At 37.9% G+C, this 21,916-nt stretch overlaps 2 protein-coding genes across 5 annotated transcripts in view; both read right to left on the reverse strand.

The window, feature by feature from the left end:
- Positions 1-418: 418 nt before the first annotated feature.
- PSMG1 (proteasome assembly chaperone 1) lies at positions 419-21,866 on the reverse strand. 2 transcript variants are annotated; one of them, XM_030806379.1, is made up of 7 exons: positions 7,436-7,516; positions 6,433-6,519; positions 5,944-6,095; positions 5,583-5,645; positions 4,123-4,321; positions 3,141-3,277; positions 419-1,362 (listed from the first exon to the last, which is right to left on the reverse strand). In XM_030806379.1, exons 3-7 carry the CDS (start codon positions 6,073-6,075, stop codon positions 1,288-1,290), a joined length of 606 nt encoding a protein of 201 aa, XP_030662239.1. In that variant the 5' UTR covers positions 6,076-6,095; positions 6,433-6,519; positions 7,436-7,516; the 3' UTR covers positions 419-1,287. The 2 variants fall into 2 exon arrangements, with proteins under 2 accessions (XP_030662239.1, XP_030662238.1); XM_030806378.1 differs by lacking the exon at positions 6,433-6,519 and adding an exon at positions 8,866-21,866 and having other exon boundaries at positions 1,158-1,362; positions 7,436-7,542.
- The window catches only part of BRWD1 (bromodomain and WD repeat domain containing 1), a 129,550-nt gene continuing 117,431 nt past the window's right edge, over positions 9,798-21,916 (reverse strand). For all 3 annotated transcript variants that reach the window (XM_030806374.1, XM_030806375.1, XM_030806377.1), the window contains one exon: positions 9,798-13,021. In XM_030806374.1, the coding sequence (XP_030662234.1) occupies positions 12,630-13,021 (392 nt within the window). In that variant the 3' untranslated portion in view covers positions 9,798-12,629. The remainder of the gene's footprint in view (positions 13,022-21,916) is intronic.

Here is a 21,916-nt window from a genome sequence, read left to right on the forward strand (position 1 = left end):
CTTTTCCAAGATCACTCTTCCTTACTTACCACGCTGACCCTCAGCGCAAGAAAAGGATCTAGCTCCAGCTAGGACCAGATTCCAGGTCATATGATGTTACCTCAGGGCTCTGCAGGCACATTTCTGAATGAATGAAAACTTTTTTTGCAACAAGGGAAATGCTTAGATTTCTGCCTTCGGGATATGTTCATAAACACACTATGCACAAGACTTCCAATACTTGACTATGTAAAGGAAACCAAGTTTACTCAAGAAGGAGTTAGAACACAGTATCTCCTTACCCTACTTCTAATCATTACCAAAAGCAGTAAATGAACTGGAACTAGAAAATATAAATGGGTAAGTACTCTAAATCTGTAGTATGTAAATGATTCAATAACTAAAAAGGTGAAAAAGAAAGCAGAAGAGATAACAAGCATTTAACTCCACCATTTTAAAATTTATTTTCATGAATGCAGTTCAGTTTGTGGTCCTGTGAAGTCGTGTGGCTACTCCGGGTTCATGATTCCATTCACACTCCTAATGATAACACATGACTGTAAGAGAACTGCTGATACGCGCAGAGCCAGCCTTAAAAGAGAGCCCTGGGAAAGTCTGGGTGAAAAGGTTATCTGTCAGATATTACTAAAAAGTGAGGACATACACATTTCTGTTTCATTTTTAGTAAATACATAATTTTGTTACCTTGTCATCAATTTTTACCCACAAGATAAAAAAACTGCAGGACTCCTAAAATATCCAGAAACTTTCCACATATTAAGAATCACCAACAGGTCAATGAACAGTTACACCTAATTAACTACACTTTGCCACATGCATACAATCTGCTGATATCTGTAGCTTTGAAAAATTTAACTAAAGTTGGGCACAGTGGCTCACACTTGTAATCCCAGCACTTTGGGAGGCCGAGGCAGGGGAAATGCTTGAGCCCCGGAGGTTGAGGATGCAGTGAACCATGGTAGCACACTGCACTTCAGCCTGGGCAACAGAGCAAGACCCAGCCTCAAAAAATAAATAAATAAACAAGATAAAAATTTACCTATAGTACCTTAAAATATTCAAATACAACAATACTCCCACCTAGTGGATAAAAGGAAAATGCCTGGCTTATTTCGGTTATGAATAATACCACCATAAATAAGGAATTAAAACTACAATTAATTTTTTACAATTTTATTCCGTTTCATCATTCTCAAAATATATCCTCCAAAAGTAATCTGTGAAAGAGTGCAGGCTGCTCCCCTTAAAGGAATGGACAAGTAATATACTACAAAACAATGTTTAAGATCATGTATAAATGTTACTCTGAATCTCATTTGTTGTCATCAATTTCTTTAGTATCTCAGTGCTTTGGGGAATATTCTGAAAGGAGAGAAAAAAGTGAATACAGTGAGACCCCAGGGACGCAGGCAGAGGCAACACCCACCCCCCCGCCAACAATCTCCACTCGAGACTTAAGACAACAGCCATGGGACAGGCGTAGACTTTACTCTCCCCTTCTCAACAAAAAGGCAAGTGGGAAAGTCAGTTCAGCAGGCCCTTTCCCTGCCACACTCGCCGATGGTCTCCTGGCCTCCGATGGTCTCCTGGCCTCCAGAGGAAGTCTATGCTCTAACCCGCCCAACCTTCCCCGCAAGATGTGTTCCTCCCCTCTCCACCAACACCACACTCCTCACGGCTCTCCTCACACTTCCCCACTCTGCTCACACTGCTTCCCTCTGCACACTTCTACCCCCTAAGATTCATCCGTCTTTCAAATCCAACTAAACTGCCACATAGGAAGGACTCAAAATAATTCCACCTTATTGAAAATACCACTTTTAAATGGTCAGAAACAATGAACTGACTCAGGCTGATGTATTTGGTCATTAAGAAAACAGCCCCCTGCAGAACCACTATCTTACCCTCCCGCTAATCATCATCTCCAAAGCAAAAATGAAAATGCTGAGTTAAATTTCCCCTTGAAAGTATATTCATAAAAGCTGAATTTCCTTAAGCCCCATATGACGGATGATTTCCAAGTCTCAGAACAAGTCCAAATGTTTATGACACACCTGTGTGCTACACACAGTCCTACGGCAGTAAACAAAACAGCCCAGCCCCTGCCCATGGGAACTCATCTCTGAGTTAAGTGGGATGAGGCAATCGGCTATTTAAACAAACAAGACAATCAGCATATACTTTGAAAGAGATGCTAAAAATAAATTAACTCCATGTGTCAGAAAGATTACCCCAGATTCTAGCTAATTTGAAAGATAAGCTTGCAGTATACTAAATTAGAGTTTTATAGCTGGTTATTGACGGCTTTATTCAACATGCCAGGTATGGGGTAAACTTGGGATACCAAAATTAAAAATCGTGGTCCATTACAACAAGGAGCTGACAATCTAGTAACAAACTAATTTATGAGACCTGGGAAATGAGCTACTTCCAACAACTTACCACAAAAGTCTTAAAACTAATGGCCGTTCCAGAATAAAACTGGGCTGAGGGACAATGTTGTTACAACCTCTTTCCTTTAAAGAAACCATGCTTAAACCAGAGGCTGTGGACTTCCAAAAAGTCTCTCAAGAGAAAACAATGGAATCCCTAAACTACCTGAGATTACAGGCAAACATTTTTATGTACATGTTCCAATTTTTTTAGAAAATGAGCCCAAATGTATAAACCAAGGGTAAGGAAGAGGTTCATTATGTAATCCTCTCTTCACATATACAGTTCTCCGTAAAATTGGGTAAATAAATATTGTAATAATTTGATCCATACTATACTCAAAAATAACCTCAAAAACTAAATTAAATAAAAATTTTTAAAAAAACCTTCCGAAGTAGTTATAGAAACTTATTGAACAAAAAAAAAAGACACTTACTGAACAGTAAAACCATCTGTCCACATAGACATTTGGGATTTAATTGCATTGCATTAATCTATCATACAAGAACAAAGCATTTGTCAAGTTACAGACGTACACAGAACAGACGATGACAATCAAATTCAAACTGCCAGACTAGAAAGCTTCACTTTGAGAAGAATGGATCTCCAAGCATTGCTTAGGGTTTAAAATGACACTATACATTTATGTTTATTACTAAGCTGATTATAACAATGCAGCTATTAATTTAAATGAGTTAAAACCTTACCTTAACCAAACCCTTCAAGCTTCTGGTAGAAAGTATAGGCTTAAAAGCTTCCACTGTAATTAGGTCTAATTTCATCACATCAGTATAACACAAGTACAGAATTGCTGGGATTTTCCATACTTGACAGTAACTCAGAACTATGAATATACAAGAAAAAAACCATGTAAGTTTTCTATTATGTTACCTTTAAATTAAACATCTTTAAATAATAAAGGCTGTTGTTAAAAGTAGTTAGCTGCCTCTTTCAATCAAGGTATTTAGTGTAATCTTGAACCAATTATAATGTAGATTTTCTTTCAAAGTCAATTTATTTTCCTAATAATCTCTTATTTTGAAATATTAATTTTACATTTCCTGAAAATACAGCTGAGATGATTTAAGTAGCTGAAAGTATATATAAATAACAAATAAATACAAAATGCATAAAGTGAAATATTTAGCCACTTCTCATTCTAGTAAACATTGAAAGCAAAAAAAAAAACCCCAACCAAACCCTATTTTAATACAGTTCATATAATAAATAACAATTATGTAATATATTACCCACTGAAAAGTAAATGGTAGTCTCTTTGTCATATGGCAGATGTGAGTGACAGTAATAAAAAAAATTAAAGCAACTATCAAGATTCAATATTCAAAACTTGTTTTGATAATTAAAATGTACTTTATCAACTTTTCATGCACCAATAATTTATATTTAACACTGGCTTGCATTCTGAATAATCAAAGACCAAAAAGAAACACAGCATGTCTGAAGCCTAACAGCTAAGAAACATGAGCTCCTGAAATAACTGTGTCTGGAAAATCTGAAAACTCATACTAAATATACTGCACTTGTAACTACAGACATTGAGGACTAACAGCAATATATTGGTATCAATCATTATTAATAAACTACCTCAAAAAGACCTCTAATGGTGAAAGTAGTAAATACCAATAAAGCAATAAGATATAACGTAAATGTTACAAATTTTAATACCACCTGCTGCAGGAAGGTCGTGTACTATATTCGGTTGTTCTAGCAATGGACAACACGCCGAGTCTTTGAAATTCTGTGTTTTTAGGGCTTTCAGGAAAGGAGAAGGAAGGCTGCCAGTGGATTCTGAGGTTTTATAATCGGTAACATGTCGACATGTGAGAATAGTTATCTGCATGTTCTTCCTTGGACAAGAGCCAAAAACCTAACATGATTTCAAATTAAAAAAACATTTAATTTTGTTACAGAACGGAAACATTCCTCTAGGTACTCACCTAACACCACAAACAATAATAGCATGCCTAGCAGGGGTGGGAGTGTGCCTTGGAGAAACAGAACACACCTGCTGTCTCAATCTGGGTTTGATCTTGGTTCTGCTTTCTAGGTGGGCAATTTTTCCAAGTCACTTTCCTCATTAGTGAACTAAGGTGATATAGTTTAGATGTCTGTCACCTCCAAATCTCATGTTAAAATGTGATTCCCAATGTTGGAGGCAGGGCCTGGTGGGAGGTGACTGGATATGGGGGTAGATCCCTCACGAATGGCCTGGCACCATCCTGTTGGTGATACATGACTTCTCACTTCTCGCTCAGTTCATGCTAGAGCTGGTAGTTCAAAAGAGGCTGGCTCCTCCTCTCTCTCATGCTCTCACCATGTGATCTGCCTGCTTCCCCCTTCACCTTCCACCATGATTGGAGGCTCCTGAGGCCTCAGCAGAAGCCAAGCAGATGCCAGCACCATGCTTCCTATACAGCCTGTGAACCAGTTAAACCTCTGTTCTTTATTAATTACCCAGCCTCAGGTATTTTTTATAGCAACACAAGAACAGATGAACACATAATGCCAGCACTACCTACTTAACGGGCCTGCGAAGTGGAATAAATGAAGTCAGAGTGCCAGAATAGTGACTACAGGCCTGCTGTCCAGAGGAAAAAAGTCACAAGTACACACCTGACATTCATTCCCTCTCCCACCTACCACTGACACCTGAAAAATAACTCTTATGAAATTCATTTTGGAATTACTACACTTATAGGTAAGTTTCAATCACTGTGGTTCTAAATGTCCTCTTCTATAACTAGAAGAGTCTGGATTTGATAGATTTCTAAGAACCCTTTTACCTTTTAATAAGATCTAAAGTGATGTAAACAAAGAAAGATGGGCGGGAGGAATCCAATTGTGTTTTATACTTCTGTGACCTACCGTCCTCAATGCCGAGAACCAACTGTGTTTTATACTTCTGTACCTCAGCATTGAGGACGGGAGGACACAGAAGTACAAAACACAACTGGTTGGTCACGTTAAATAAGCAAGTTCTTTTATTCTTTATATTCCAAAAGAAATTCCCACAATATTTTAAAGAAATAAATATCTGACTGCATAAGTTTAAGTTAAAAGACACTGAATCATTAAAAAATGAAAACTCCTGTAGACTAACCATTCACAGGTTTTCATTTCTCTCTTACCTTTTCCAGCCACTGATACTGTTGATCTTCTGCAACATAGCAACTGCACTGACAGAGGAAAACCTGAAAAGTCAAGTTCCACGCTTTTTGTCAAGTAAGTTTTATACACACCCCAAACTACCACCATATATGTAACATGTGAATGACAGCACTTAGGTAATACCTATTTTCCTGGCTCCACTATTGACCTACTTATTTCTCTTTAAAATTTAACAGTCAAACCACTACTGGTGATTAGTATCAGAAGAAGTGCACACTGACAGAGCAACTGAAAGACTTGCCATACTAAAGTATACTACCAGTAAATACCATATAAGTGATACTTAAATAACTACTTTTCAAACATACAAGTCCCACCTACCGAGGGATTGGATTTTAGATGGTAAAACACACAAAAAGCCTCTGTAGAGGACAGATGTGTAGCGTCTGTTGTTCTACACCATTCATTCCAGAGTTTAGCACAACCAACTTCCTCCCAGACTCCTGAATTCATAACAAATGATGACAGAAACGCTGTAAAAAACAATTCACATAAGTTAGTATTTGGCTCTGCAAGCTATATTTTCTATTCAATAAAAAGTAAGCTCAAGTTACTGCAGAATTTGAGAGCTGAAAGAGCCACAAGACCATCTACCTAATACCACCATTATACAGAAAAACAAACTGAGGCCCCCAAGAAGTAAAAGGCCACACACCTTGAGTAAGACAATCCTAGAGCTAGGGATCAAGAAGGCAGGTTTGTTGACCGACTTTCTACCACATGCTCACGGGGTAATACTCTTCTGAAAAACTTTAGGCCAGCAGAACTTTATATAAATGAGTCCATAGTTACTTGCCATCATGTACTTACTATGTTCTACAAGCACTAGGGGTACCTTACAGAGGAAGGGATCTTAACTGGGTTTCCTGAATGTTCTCATCACAGCCTGTGAACACCCTAAAAATATAAAGGTCTATGTGTGTATTTGTACATGTACATTGTCCTAGCGGCACTCTACACTGTTTTTACTTTAATCCACCAAGAGAATTAATACGTGCAAGGACCTTAGAACTTAAGTACTTAAACATGTTGATAATTATTACTGTCTTTAGAGTTTTGTGTTCTCAAAGGAGTCTATTAACTCAAAAACATTAACATAAACCCGGATACCTCAACACACTAGAAACAGCTCCTTGAGTTTTAAGTTCCTGAAGCTAAAAACATTTTCTTTAAAGCTTTTTTCTGAGTTGGGGTCTTGCTTTGTTACCCAAGCTGGAGCACGATCAGTGGGAGGATCATGGCTCACTGCAGCCTCGAAATCCTGGGCTCAAGCAATCCTCCCATCTCAGGCTCCTGAGTAGCCAGGACTACAGGCAAGCACCACCATGCCTGGCTTCATTTTTTTATTTTTTGTAGAGACACGGTCTCGCTATGTTGCCCAGGATGGTCTCAAATGCTGGCCTCAAGTGATCCTCCCACCCCGGCCTCCCAAAGAGCTGGGGTTACAGATGTGAGCCACTGCACCCAGCCTAAATCTGATTTTTTCAGTTTATTAAAAAGATAGTGCAGGCCAGGTGCTGTGGCTCACACCTGTAATCCCAGCTCTTCGGGAAGCTGAGGCAGGAGGATCACTTGAGGACAGGAGTGCAAGACCAGCCTGGGCAACACAGCAAGAAACTATCTCTATCAAAAACAAAACAAAAAAAAAATGATGCAACAGGAACAGGAGAGAGATTTTATTCAGAAATACAATCACTCTACTGTGGCTTTTTTTAAAGTACTAAACATTTTAAATCTTTTATGATAGAAGAAAACAAGTAACTTTATATTTCATTCTTTCAACAAAATGACTGTCTTCTGCATTTTCACTTACCTACTGCATTACTTCCTATAGCGATTATAAACTTGGAGCACGGATATTTTTCTAGCAAAGAAACTTCCAAAGATGTTTTTGTTTGTCTTCGAAGGAGCCGCACCTCCCTAACACAAGAAACAAGATGAAACTAAAGCAACTTCAATACAAACAGTATCATGGCAAAAGGGCACTATATGTATGATTTACAATAAATAAAATGCACGTTAGTTTTATAAAGAATATAACTCATATCCTCAGAAAACGATGGACTCGGACAATGATAACCAACAGATAAAACTATTGCATACGTGTTTATGGAGAACCCTAAAATAGCGATCAGGCTGTCCACCTGACCCAAGGACCAATCTTAGCATCCCTAAAAGTGAGACAGGTGGGGATAGCCTGCAACAAGAAACAGAAAGCACCACTTAGTAGAAGCATTCTTGCCGACAAAACTTTGAATGCGAATCTGACCAAGCCTCCAAATGAACATTCATTTACAGGACATGCAGGTGATACAGACGTTAAGTGACACCACAAGGAAGCTATCAGACAAATTCAGAGTGTGGGGCACTGAACAGGACAACCAGTCCTGTCTGTTAGGAGGGGTAAGAGGAGGTTGCTCTAAATGAAGTGACACGTCTAAATGTAACCTGTGGACCTTGTTAGGATTCTCATTCACACAGACCACTGTAAAATGTCATGTTAAGTATTAGTGTTGTTAGGGGTGATAATAGCAAATGTAAGAAAATCCCTAAAACGTTTGACATGTATTCTGAAAAATGTAAAGGTAAAAGGCCATGATGATTGGAACTCGCTTAGTAGTGGCAGGAGAGAAGATAAACGTGGCAAAATCTTCCTGTTGAATTTACCTGGTTGTGTAGGGGTCAGGGCTCACTTGACTATTTTCTCCCACTTTTTTGTGTGTTTGGAAACAACTTTTTAATTTTAAAGAGTGTTCATCGGCTACTGACACATTATGCTAACTGAAGTGTGGGGTGGAGGTTTAAAAAGTTTCGAGGGAATTGGTGTGTCCGTGAACAATCCGCGACAAACGTGGTGGGGCCCGCAGGAGCGCTGCGGCCCAAGACAATGTGACAAGCGGGAAGATCACGAGTCCGCAAGACACCAAGCCTCCAGAAATGCTCCAGAAACCCTCCAGGAAGCCTTTAAAGAACGGATTTGAACCCAGCCCTCCCACAGCGGCTTCACCCTGGAATCCACGAAACGCCAGCGGATGCACGCGAGAACCGCACACACCTGGGGCTGGCGCCGCCGGACGCCGCGGCTTCACGGAGACCCAGGGCCCAAGCAGAGCCACGGAGCGGCGGCAACCGCTGGGGCCACTCGGAAGACCGCGGAGCCCCGGCCTTAGGCGCCGTCGCGGTTGCGAGGCCCGCGCACCTTCCAGCTGCGGTGAGCGCGCTGCCCTTATCCGGGTGCCTCACCTCTTCCGCGCCAGCTGCTGACGCACCTCCCTGTCCTCGGGCGTCTCCTTCCGCCCCTCCTCCTCTTCCTCCTCCTCCTCCTCCTCGTCCTCCGTCCCAGCTCGGCACGGCGCCTTCACCACCTCTCCGAAGAACGTGGCCGCCATGGCCGCCCCGGGACCGGCTGGACACAACTGCAGCGCTGCGGCAGGGCGCACGCCAGCTTGCGCGAGACCACGTTCCCTCACCGCGCGGGCAATAAGCCCCGCCCCCGCACAGGCCACGCCCTCCGCGCACAGCCTGAGCTCGCGGCCACACCGCCACCGCGCGGGCGCCACGTCCCGCCCCGCGCAGGGCCCGCCCCCAGGCACACCCTGAGCTCGCGGCCACGCCCTCTACACCGCCCGCCCGCGCTGTCACGCCCTGGGCCAGGAGTCCCCGCAGCTTTCTTGTTTGGGGCGGGGGGGTGTCGTCTCACTATGTTGCCCAGACTGGTCTCGAACTCCAGGGCTCAAGCGATCCTCCTCTTTAGACCTCCCAAAGTGCTTGGATTACACGCCTGAGCCACCGCGTCCGGCCCCCAAAGGCTTTCATTCGCAGCTTGAGCCCTGCGGGCGCCAAGAGGTGGGAGGACTGCGGGTTAGAGGGGCAGGGGGGCGAGAGGAGGGCGGGGCCTCCGGTCGCGGCGGTAGCGGAACCAGGGGTGCAGGGGCGGGGCCAGCACCGCTGGCCGTGGCGTCCGGGAGCTGTGAGGCCCTTACCTCCTCGTCCGTTTCCATTTTCCTTCTGCGTTAGGAGAGACTGGGGGAGCCTTAGTGTACTGAGCACCCGCTCCAAATTTCGACTGCCCAGGTAGGTGGCGGCGCAGTGTTACTGAGGGCCCCCATAACCAGGCGCGCCCTCAGACAGCGGGCACGGGCAGACGCAAGGGCAGCAAGAAATACAGCGCTTCGTGGTGGTATAAAAACGAGACCTTTACTCTGGCAATAGGAATTCACATTTCAAAAGCTGATGATTGTCAAGGCGATTTAAAAAACATTTTTATGAGAATGTAAAAAATAGTGTTTTAAACTTGGCCATTTTCTAATACAAAATGTTTCTTTTTAAATAGCCTTTAATTAATAAGCAAAATGTGTGATTGTTCTTTAATTGGTTCTCTTTAAAATGTGCTGGAAGACAAAGTTCGAGGAGCACTGTTTCAAGCAAGAGAAAAAGGGGACATAATTTAAATGAAAATGAAAATATGCAGTAATGCAATGAAAAATAAAAACCGTTTCCTAGACTTAGTTGTACCGAAATACATGACATCGCCTGCATTTTGTGACTTTGTCAGTAGTCACGAAGGTTAAGTACTACTTTGGGGTCAGAGAGAGCCTGTTGAGATAAAATCTCAAAGCTGTTAGAAACATTTTAAGATGTGGAAAAATAATCAACATCATTTACATAAAATTAGTATTTAGCAGATGTACACATCTGCAAAAAAAAAAGTGAGTTTGGAAGCAAAATTTGAACATTTAGCAATAAAATTAAGACTAAACTGCTAGCCAGTAGGAGCTTAGGAAACTTTGGATATCCTTAGATAGAATCAGCAAGATTACCACAATGTTTTAAAACATTAGGACTCCTGGGTTAACTGGTCTATTATAATGATGGAACTGCAGAATAAAAAGGTTGTTTGGGCACCACTTGTCTTAGTCCTTTTGTTAATTTGTCATTTTTACCAGTAAGGTCTTCAATTTGATTTCACAGTTCCATGATGAAGAAATATTTTCTGCAAAGCAAATTACTATAAATAGGATAATAGTAATACATTTGGCCATGATTTAAATTCTGCACACATTTCAGAGAGAACAATTTTACAATGTTAAGTTTTAAGCAAATGCTTATTTCATGCAGTTACAAGTTTAGGCCAAGCACTTTTTAAAAAGGCAAATATGTTCGAATTAAATACTTAGCCAAAAAAAGGATTCCATTATGCAAGACTGATAATACAATCTCAAATACTGACAGAAATTAACCCCACCACAGCAAATTTTAAATTCAAAGCTTAAATTCTTTCATTACACTGAAATTGCTTAAAAAAAAAAAAAAACTTTGCATAAAATAGTCTTCACCGAGAGTTAAGTATTTCATTTTATAGTTACTTGTTGAGGACATAATATACTCAATAAATATTATAAATTAAGTGTAAAATTTGAACTGGAAAGAAGTTTAAGCATTTCATTCGAGCTCAAAAATCAAACCCCATGCACCTAAAAGTAATAGCAGTTTATTAGGAATTCTTCCCTTTCTCACCTGTGTATCAACATACTGGGGATCAGTAGTTTGGATGAAAGTATACTACAAAAGGAGCAAAGGACACAGACTTAGCAGGTTAGAATATTCTGGCTTATGCTAAAAAACAAAAAGCCTTTTTTTAAAACAGACATGCAACCACAAATTTCTCAAGTATTTCAGACACTTGGTTCATCTGTATAACAAAAAAAAAAATGCATTTGACTTAGAAATAGAAAACCCTAGTTTTCTGTAGTTTAGTTTTTCAGATTTACACATGCAAATCATATATTCAGATATTTTTAAATGGGAAAACAACTTACTTTCAACAACTTAATTTTTCCAATAACACGTTACTACGTTAAAAAGATGTGACAGTACATTCATTTAATCTGGCAATTTTAATTTCAACAAATACATATTAACAACAAATTAAATCCTATTGTAAATACACTTCTTTGTTATACCACGACCAAATTTTCTAATCCTAGTGGAGGCCACAATGAAATAGGCCAAACATGCTACCATTAAAGTTTGTTGGGATGAGATTGTAATAAGTTTACTCAAAGTATTCAAGTTCTAATTTTTAAGGTGCTGTAGAGAAACAAAAGATTTGACTGTATCTAAAAATATGACTGTTTTGATCTTAAGCTATACATTTTATTTTTATCTAACTGATTAAGACCTGCCTCTTAATGAGGCACATTTTTGGCATTTCTGTAAATGCTGCTACATAACAGTAAAAATAAGAAAAAGCCGTGATAGTAACATTCATAGCTTTCATAGAAAAATATATATACCCTGAATTAGTCGTATCAAGTGGTCATTCAGTATGAACTGCAATATTATAAACAAAATTACATCAATGGACTCTAATTGCCTATTTCCAACACTCTACTTCAGAACTCAATAATCAATACCTCCAGCTGAAATTCCCAGGTCCTCCTAGTTTGTTTTTGACCTTTGGGGATGTGAATTGTAGGGACTGGATCTGGGTAGAGTTGTTACTTCACTCAGAAGTCAAATAGGCCCATTAGCACTTCCTTTGGAAAAGTGCCTGGTTTTTTTTCCTCATGACACCACAGTTGTCGTGGTCTGAATTTTTACACTGTAATGTAGAACCCTTAAAATTAAGATCAGGTTAAGATTTTGAAATTTGTTCACTCCAAGTTCTTCCTAGCCTGTACACTTCCCATTATATTCTTCCTCTAAGGAATCATGACTTCAAGGCCTTGCATTCTGGAAAGGAATAGTAGTCTTATAGCAGGCCATTTGTCTTTTCTTTCCACCTCTCCACCTACAGACTCTGCAATCTATTTCCTCCTCAGAATTCCCTAGAGCACGTGTCTGTACAAGAGCTGACTGGGAGGAACCCACTGGATTATGGCTTTTAGAAAATTCCTCCAAAGATGTCAATAAGGGAGTAATTTTAGAGCTGGGAGCAGAATGTAACTGCCAGTTTACTTGTGTACCAATTGTTTTCAGATACCACTTCTACATTCTCATAGTCACTATTGTGCATTTTCTTTCCAGGATCTGAACCCCCTTAAAAAAAGCATTTTTCTATTAATATCTTCTAGCTCTTTTTCACTTTCAGAATTTATGGTTGTATCATCCTCTTTATAAACATTCAGTAATTTTTTCTTAGCCGCAGCAGAAGCATTTCGATGGGGCAGTTTTCTGCTACTCTTCCTAATCCAGACATTTTCTGGTCCTGAGATCGTTTCTTTTAGATTACTCATTATCTTTATTTTATTTGCAGCAACAGTAGCACATCTGCGGGGAACTTTCTCAGGTACCATTTTTGCTTTCAGAGTTTCACTAGGCATCTGCACTGCATCCTTCTGATTATGCATACATGTTCTCATTTTTGTATTGGGTTCTCTGTCTCTAGGAACAAATTCTGAAAAATGAGTGAAAGTTCATGTAAATGCAAAAATCTTGTAACACAAGATTTTACTACTGCTAACATTCCTCAACAACACTCATTCGGAAACAATAAATTTAAAAGTTATATTGCTAAATGATAAATTTTAAAATGTGATACTAAGGGCTTGACATTGATATAACCTTACATTTGCTTATCTACAACTGTAAGGATGTCACTTAAAACAGTAGCAGACTTGTAAGAATGGGGTGAAAAGTTCCTTCAGCATCGGCATCATAAAGCTGCTAATCTAAAAACATATATATGAGCATTTTACATAATTTGAATTACTAAATCTTAATTTCATTGTCCCAGTATTTTCTGACCTAGGTATGTGACACACATGAGATTCAGATTAAAATTCTAAAAAATAACACATAAGAGTTGCTTTAAGGAACCAAAAAGTGCAGAGTGCTATGAGAACACAGACTGAAAACCTAACCTAGCCTAAGGGATCACGGAAGGCTTCCTTTAAGGAAGCTTTTAGACGAGAGGTGAAAATTGTGAAGGGATTTGCCAGACAAAAAGCACTTTGGAGAGTTAAGTCCTTCATGCAGACTAATAAAGTTTTCAGAGGCGGCTTGAAATCACACGAGCTGTGCACAGCCACATGATGCCAGACCTACTACTCCGTGCTGACCAAACTTAGGAGGGCTCAGATATGTTTATTGTTACCAGTGTCTCAAAGCCAAATTTTCAAATTTCACAAACAAGTCTAATTAGTACTCTTCTAGAACAGAAGTGATATTCCTTTTACGTATCTGAAGTTCACTGGCCCTTGAATTTTAGGTCTTTCTTGCAGCCATGAACAGTCAAACTATCTAAAACTGCCATCATGGTACACACCAGTCTTGATGGCAGTTTGTTTTGTAGGACCCTGCCTGAAGTTTCCAGACACTTAGCATTCAAAAGGTCAGGCTGTGGATCACTGAAATAACCAGTTGATATCCTCCACCCACACTAGACTTCTGGAGGACTCCACCACATTCTTACTACTAAGTACTAGAAAATGAGAGCTCTTTTAGTCAGATACTATCAAATAACACTATTACTCTGTAGCAATGAAACTACCAATGCCAACCTTCTGAACTTTTTCTTCTGTGAAGATGTTTGCCCTTCTGTCACTAAGCTGACTGAAGGGCAGATGAGTACAGGTAAAAACTGCTTCTGTGGACTGACATGTTCATACAGCTAGATTAATGAGGCAGGCCTCTGCCCTCACAGGGCAAGCACTTCAGATTTTTCCGTAAGTCTATGAAACTGATTTCACACTTCTCTAAGATCAGTTAAGTTCTCCCCAGAACAGGTTAGGAAATACTTTATTCAAAGCAACCCCACCACATACACATCAGTTCCTTTTGCCAATTAACTTATGTGATTCACGTGCTTTTCCAGTGAAATTCTATTTCTAAGGGCACTATGTTTTGTTCAGTCTTCAGTCTCCAGGCATTGTAAATGGCATTTCACCAGAGTAAGACGCTCATCACGGCATTACTCTCATGCAGCATGCCCTTACCTCCTTCAGCTGGGCTCTGTGGGAAGAGAAGTGGCTTAAAGTGCAGTGTGTTTACCACTTCAAAGACACTTTTCTTGGGAATTTTAAAATTATGAACTAGTATCTCCAAGAAGTCAACCCTATATCCAAAATGAATCTTTAACACATTAAATCAATGTTAGCAAATGCTAAAATATAAATATGCTACAAAGGGTAAACAAAAATTTTAAAATATGCAAAATTAAGGTGAAATTTGCACTTTATAGTAGGATGAGAATATACTATTATCAACTAGCTGTACCATTTGCATTTGGAAGAAAAGAATAGATAACTGGTTCATTCCCAACAACCTACTCATCCAGTCGAATAGTAGATAAAATTCTATTTCAACTACAATTTGTGACAAAATGCTTTAAGTTGCAGAAATTCCATTTTGATGTGTGATCAAAGTACCTATACTGACAATTTAGGAACCTAGTAAATACTAATTCTAACACATTTTAATAAATGTTTATTTGTCATCCGGAATAATGGAAAAGTTAAGATTCTGCAGAAGAAAAAAACTAAAATCAGGTTTTTTAAAAATACTTTTTAAGGAAATTTGAACTTCAATAACTATGCCCAAAGGAGGGAGAATTTGTGAATTACATTGTACACAGCAACTCTAACTTGATAAAGCTGAATCTCTTAAGTCTTAGACAATAAAACAGGAATTTCATAGAATAAGGATAAAAACATTCTGAGGAAGACAGAAAAGTGTGGAGAATTTTTTTAAATACATACTTTTAAGTCAGTGTTTATTACTGAAAACTGAGTAAATTATAAAGTGCTTTATTCTCAAGAAAACTACAAAGAGTTTAGAAATATATATAGGATATTTCAGGGTAAGAAGTCAAATTTGTGTGTTACGGTACAAGCTTAAGAACTCTGGATGTTGCTGCTCTAACAGTACATTTGTGATGATGCCATGTAATACTAAGAAGTCAGTAGAATCCCACCAGTCCTACTGTCTCAGATGATTCTTGTTTCAGTCACGTGTTCACAAAGTCATTGAGTGCTTGAGGGCTGTTGTTTTCCTGGAAGTGAGTCCCTATTTGGGTATGGCAAGAACACATCAGTAGTGTAAAACTGTACATCTGTAGTAGCACTCCATGATCATTTACCTGGATGACCACTTTAAATTATAACTCACAGATATGTGTGTATTCTAAGATGGTGTATGTGGTGAATAGAAACCTGCATACCAACATAACAGTTCTGACTCAACACAATCTCTAGTTTCTACATTTTAAGGATTAATCATATTCTAATTAGACTTTTTTAATTTTTAAGCTACCTTATTTACAGATTCTGCACAATATTTCATCATACAAAACTGTTTTCCTAAATTCAAAGTAAACTGCACAATTATTACAGAAGCATTACAAAATTTTCATCGGCATTTTTTAAATTGGAACATTTAAAATAGATTTGAGAATGAGAAAAGAATGTCTGACTCAAAATGAAAACATACTAGCCTCTTTCCTAAACTCCTAGAATCTTGACATTATTGGTTGCTGTGGTTGGTGGATAAATCAAATCCACAAAGTGGGTAAACCCTCTAGGTGCAAGTTATAAGCTCCCTCAAGCAAGCCTTTTATCAGAAAAGACTTGAGATATTCTCTCCTGTCTGCACTTCATTGATAAGCAATGAAATGACCCCCAAACTCAGAAAGCAAATAACATTTACCAGTGATCTTCATCCCTCCCAAAGCAGAAGTTTCCAAAAACATCCCATAAACTGAAGTACCCCAATGGCTATAGAATAAAATGGTTTCTGTAACTTGCTGTGTTTTTAAACAGTTCCATTTTCTAGGGGGAGCTGGTAACACTGCAGTACGACAGCATCAGGTCAAGAGACCGTCAGAAATAATTCCATGAACTAGTTCACTAGCTTATTCATTTTTAGGGTTCAGTTTACTCAATGATGGGCACCACACAACTCTGAATTTTTGTTTTTATTCTGGAACTACAACTAATCTAGCTCATCACAATACAGTTTTCTCTCACCCCTAGAAAAACTCAGATTTACGATGGCTATTGCAATTTTTAATAAAAATCTCATAAAAACCTTATTTTGAAATATGAATTCAGGGACCTTATACTTAACTGCTTAATTTGCTTTTCAGAAGCGATACCGTAAGAGCATTTCACACTAAATGTAGGCAGAATCAGAAGTAAATACTTGTTTTCAATCTACCCTATTACTGTACTACTGGAAAGAAACCAGGCCACAGACAATCCAGTGGCAAACCCCTTTTCCAGCAGGGCTCCTGACTCGCTTCAGTTCCCCTATCCAAGCTCATATGTAAAACAGCCCTCGCACCCCTATATTCTGCCTGCATGAAAAGAAATTACCAGTGGAAAAGAGGTTGGGGAACCACTTGGGACAAGTCTGGAATTAACCAGCTAGAATGTATTTGGCTTGGAGTAGTGTTTTGTTTTGTTTTTTAACCCTTTTGCTTGTTAAGATGAAAATGCTAAATTTACTATACCCCATTTAAGAACTGACAAAAAAAATCATCTAAATGAATAGATTAATTTAAAACATTAACGATCTTATGTGAAGTGGAAAACTAAAGATCTGCTTGACAGGCTCCTGTAATTTTTTGATTGGGATTTTGTAGGTGAATGTATAGTTGCAGTCCAAGGACTGATTCACACTTAGAAAATTAACTTGAATATATTAAAAATTAAAGATCCGTTTAACTTTTACCCACTGATCAAAAAAGGTAATTTTTTAAATGATTTACCTTGTAAAACAAAGGAGTAGAGCTGCTACAGTCCATCTAGGCTCTATATACTGGTCATCTCATTTCAGTTAGGTCAATTGGACTGCCTCTTCTCTTTGGCAGTCTAAAATCTCATTTAAGGGCTTTAATAAATGAAAAATCTTACCTTAAAACTGACATAACTAAAATATGACCAGAAAGTATACCATGGCATTGATAATTAAATTCAAACTATTGGTCTTGCCATACTTGAGAAACAGAGGTATAGTCTAGTTATTTACATGTTGCCAAAGATAGAGCCTGCAGATTGGTAGAATCCAAATGATGTGACTCTCACCCCTCCCCCATCAAATCTAGAAAGCAATTCTTGAGCAGACACCAATTTAAAGGTATTTTTCTACCAATTTAACAATACATTAGGAACCAGCTTGGCAGATTATGAAAAAGGTAAAGATCTCTTACTTTTGAGAATCCCCATGTATCCTTAGGCAACATCGCTGTTAATTTAAAAGCCTTTAAAACTTAAAATCATAAGAAAAGACAACACAGCCCTTAGCATTACATACTTTACTTTTCAATCCTTACTATTCACAGTTTGAGCTAGGGATTAACATTTGCTAATCTAGTTGGACTCAATTTTTCCCACAACGCTCTATTTTCTCACCTAGTTTTGACAAATTTATTCCTTCGCTTCCCAAATACTAGGATAATAGACAGTCTCAAACTGTTAAGTTGCAAATTTCTTAGGGTTTCTGCTTTATTATTTCCTTGATAATCCACAGCAGAAATTCAGAGGTATAACTTCAACATTAACAGGTGAAAAGTTCTACAATGACTTGTTGCACTCCATCACATTAAAATAATTGAACTATGATTTCCATACAACATAAGAAAACTACAGTATTTGGTGACAACTGCAAGATACCTGATAAATAAATATATCAACTTACTATTCATGAAAAGAATGGAGCTGGTTATTTCAGCTATAAAAGGGCAAAGCAAAAAGACCATTTTCTAGCCATTTAAAAGTTACTCAAAAAATTGATACAATGGAGTGGAAAGGAAAACAAAAAAGATGGTAGGCACCTTCAACAATGTTCTTGCATTCTACTGATATACAAACCTCTGCGGTTTCAGTTGGCACAATCAAGTTCAACTTGTACTAACAGAAAATATTAAAATTCTTCCTATTTAGTTTTTAATATCAAACGGGGAGGTTAGTAAATTGTTTTCTGATTCTTCTACAAATTCTAGAAGACAGAGGGAATATAGTGTGCACCCCTTATTATTCTAAGTGATAATTTTTACTTACGAGGTCATAACGAGTGCAAAGGGCTTAATGATGCATTTTATTCTTTACTTTTGGTCAGTAACACCCTCAGATGGTATTTTTATTGGTTTTATATCCCCCTTTTCCATTTGCCCTTCTGTTTTGAAGTGCTTTTTCTTAAAACTTAAGTTCTTTGCCTCCATTTTCTTATAAACCCAATTTCCTCTTTAGGTGCAACTCTACTATTTGAAAGGAACCTTTCTGTTGTAATTTACAAGCTGTGAGTAACTGCTGTATCATTGTTTCCAAGGATTAATAAACTGAGAAATGATTTAATCAGATATTTGCCACTTAAAAAAAGGGAGGCTGACCTTAGGAATTATTTGAATATGGGATAAACTTTTCGTTTTATTCATAAGTTACTTCACATTGTAAGTATACCTTTCTAAATAAGGAGGACACGAAAAAAGAAAGCTTTGTTAACACTCATCTATCTTGTGAATGTTTGAAATCATTTTTCCTTTATGTGCTTGGTAAAGTGAGTCTTTCCAAGAAAGCAAAAATCAAATCTGAGTACTTCAAAGCCTTTAAAACCATAAATGAATAAAACCATAGGACTTTGGACATACACAAAGTAGTTTTTGTTTTTCACATACACCATTAAGTTGAACTTCAAGTGCAGTGGAAAGGTACAGCACTTATTTCTGGATCAGTTCACATTCAAATTATAACCCTTTATCTTTTTCTCAAGAATACTACAAACTGACCCTAAACATTAAAGTACACCTGTGCATTAAATCCCTGGGCATTTTGCATAACGTAGAAAAAAAAAGCCAAACATGTTCTAGTGCTCAATGTAAACATTTTTAACTATTAATGATTTATTAATTTTCCTTAAAGGTACTTAGGAGTGTGTGTGTCACATATTCAAAGTTAACCTTAGGAATAGCACCATAACCAAAAAAACCCATAAAAATTATTTTCTCCATTATCTCTGTTTTATTTCATAACTTGAGAAGCTACCATTGTCGGCTATGCTTTTAAAGACATCAGGTCCATTCTTGCTTCTTCTGATGAAACCAAATCTGATTAAAAACCGAAATACCACTTCTGTATGCAAGGGTTTAACTATTTTGGACTGAAAGAAAAAATAGTAATTGGATGGCCAGTCAACGACCAATTAATGCAGTCCAAATAATGAGAATAGTCCTATTAATGAAGCCTGTCAAAATATCGTTTTACCAAAAGAATGTATGTACTTGTGAAGGTATTCCATATTTATTTATGGATTTTTTTGGTACCTTTTTGCAAATGATGGTAAACATGGAGTTAAAACCTGAGAACCGATTATAAAAGAGAAGGTTAAGAAGAGTTTAAATAAATTAATGGATTAGACATCTATCGCCAGTTTTTAAAATTAGCGAAGTAAAAGGCATCCCATTAGTCTTTTCAGTCTTAGTCAAGGACAATTATCATGAATCAATCTGTTTACTATATACTTAACACAAGCTCTGAGAAGAAAAGCATCATAGTTCTGAAATGGTGATAGCTCTCTAAGCCACAAATGAGAGGAGGTTTCCCACCTATCTCAGTTGATAATGTCCAAAAACATCCTTCCCCACGCATCAGAGTAGAAAGAAAATGTATCTTCTACTATGTCAAATGGAATAGGTAACTACAAAATAGGAACACTTCAGAACATTCTCTAACATTGATACCAGTCTGATGCTTCGCCTTGTCTGCCACTTCAAAGATACACAGGAGGAAAGGTTTTGTCTGAAACCAAACACAATTAGGGCTAATAAATAACATTGTCTAATATTGATACCAGTCTGATGCTTCACCTTATCTGCCACTTCGAAGATACACAGGAGAAAAGGGTTAATTTTGTCTGAAATCAAACACAATTAGGGCTAATAAATAACTTACAGGTGGGGTACTGTAACATATCCCTTACCCACTAAATATGTAAACCATTTGAATCAAGTCCATCTTCAGGCACAAACAAGTTAGGAATGGCCATCTACACTGGAGTAGCATAACCTATCAAGTATTTGGTTAGAAAATAAGTACTATTTGTGTGATAAAGTTTCACTTTAAATGGATTATAAAATTATTTTCCCACAAAACATGACAGTTTCTTATATTTGGACTAGAAGTCACTAATAAAGATACATTTAGTTGCCCCAGCAAAGAATGCTTAGGATTGCACATGGAAGCAGTAAACTAAAACAAAGAGATGGAGAATGACATTTAGCTATTTTCCTATATAGATAAGATTTGCAATTGTACTCTTAACAAAACTCACCTCTACAATTGGAATACAGATGGGGGAAACCTACATATTAACTTAAACACTCTTTTAGCCCTGTACACTCTATTAAAGAACACACTTCTAAATCTAAGGCACACGAATTCCTCTATTTCACAGAGTAAGATTATGGAAGAGCAAGATTTTGGTTAAATCCCTTACAATGGAAACCAGGAGATCTTGGACAGAAGACAGATTATATAGCATTGTGTTAGTGCACAATTTAAAAGAAAATGCTATGACTATGCTCTGGTCCTAAAGGTTTAAAACATGCACTCAAATCATTAAAAATAATTTACCAGCACTTTATAAATTCAAGTTTATAACATAAAAGTGACAACGTTTTCCTTAAAAAGAAAAAACCCAACAGCACTTGGGAAGAAAATTAGAAACCATTTCAATGAAAATGACCAGATCTGGTATAATGCATTCTACTCAAGTAGCCAGGGAAAGAAAAAAAAAAAAAAGTGGTAGGTACCTCGCCTACTAATCATGGTTACACCTCCCATGATTATAGTGTCAGTATGCATGTATTTATGAAGAATCTGTAAACATAGATTGTGAAATTGTTGTAACTACTATAGAACAGGGGTTAGAAACTACTGTCTCTTTGACAAATTCAGAAAATAACTGCATGACACTTGCTGCCATGAAAGTAATGCTCATTGGTTTTGATAACCAGGATGTCTAGTGTTTAACATATTTCAAACTCTTGCTATATGTAGTCAAATACTGTCAAAATAGATCTGCCCCCAAAATGAAGCATATTTTGGCACCTGTGCTGAATGCTGCTACAAAGACCAGCAAGTGCAAATAAAAATAACAGTCATGGTTTAGTCACATTCATAACTTTTCATAGAAAAATATAAATATATTCCCTGAATTGTAAGACAAAGAAATAATTTTAACAGCCAGCTTTCACCATAAATTCCAGTCCATTTCCTCTTAAATGAACTGGCTTTCCCTCAAGGTCATAAGGTGCAACCATTGAAATCTAACACATTTTCTAAACTTCTGTCATCAT

Source organism: Nomascus leucogenys, chromosome 25 (assembly GCF_006542625.1).
Source record: "Nomascus leucogenys isolate Asia chromosome 25, Asia_NLE_v1, whole genome shotgun sequence".
NCBI classification, from domain to species: domain Eukaryota; kingdom Metazoa; phylum Chordata; class Mammalia; order Primates; family Hylobatidae; genus Nomascus; species Nomascus leucogenys.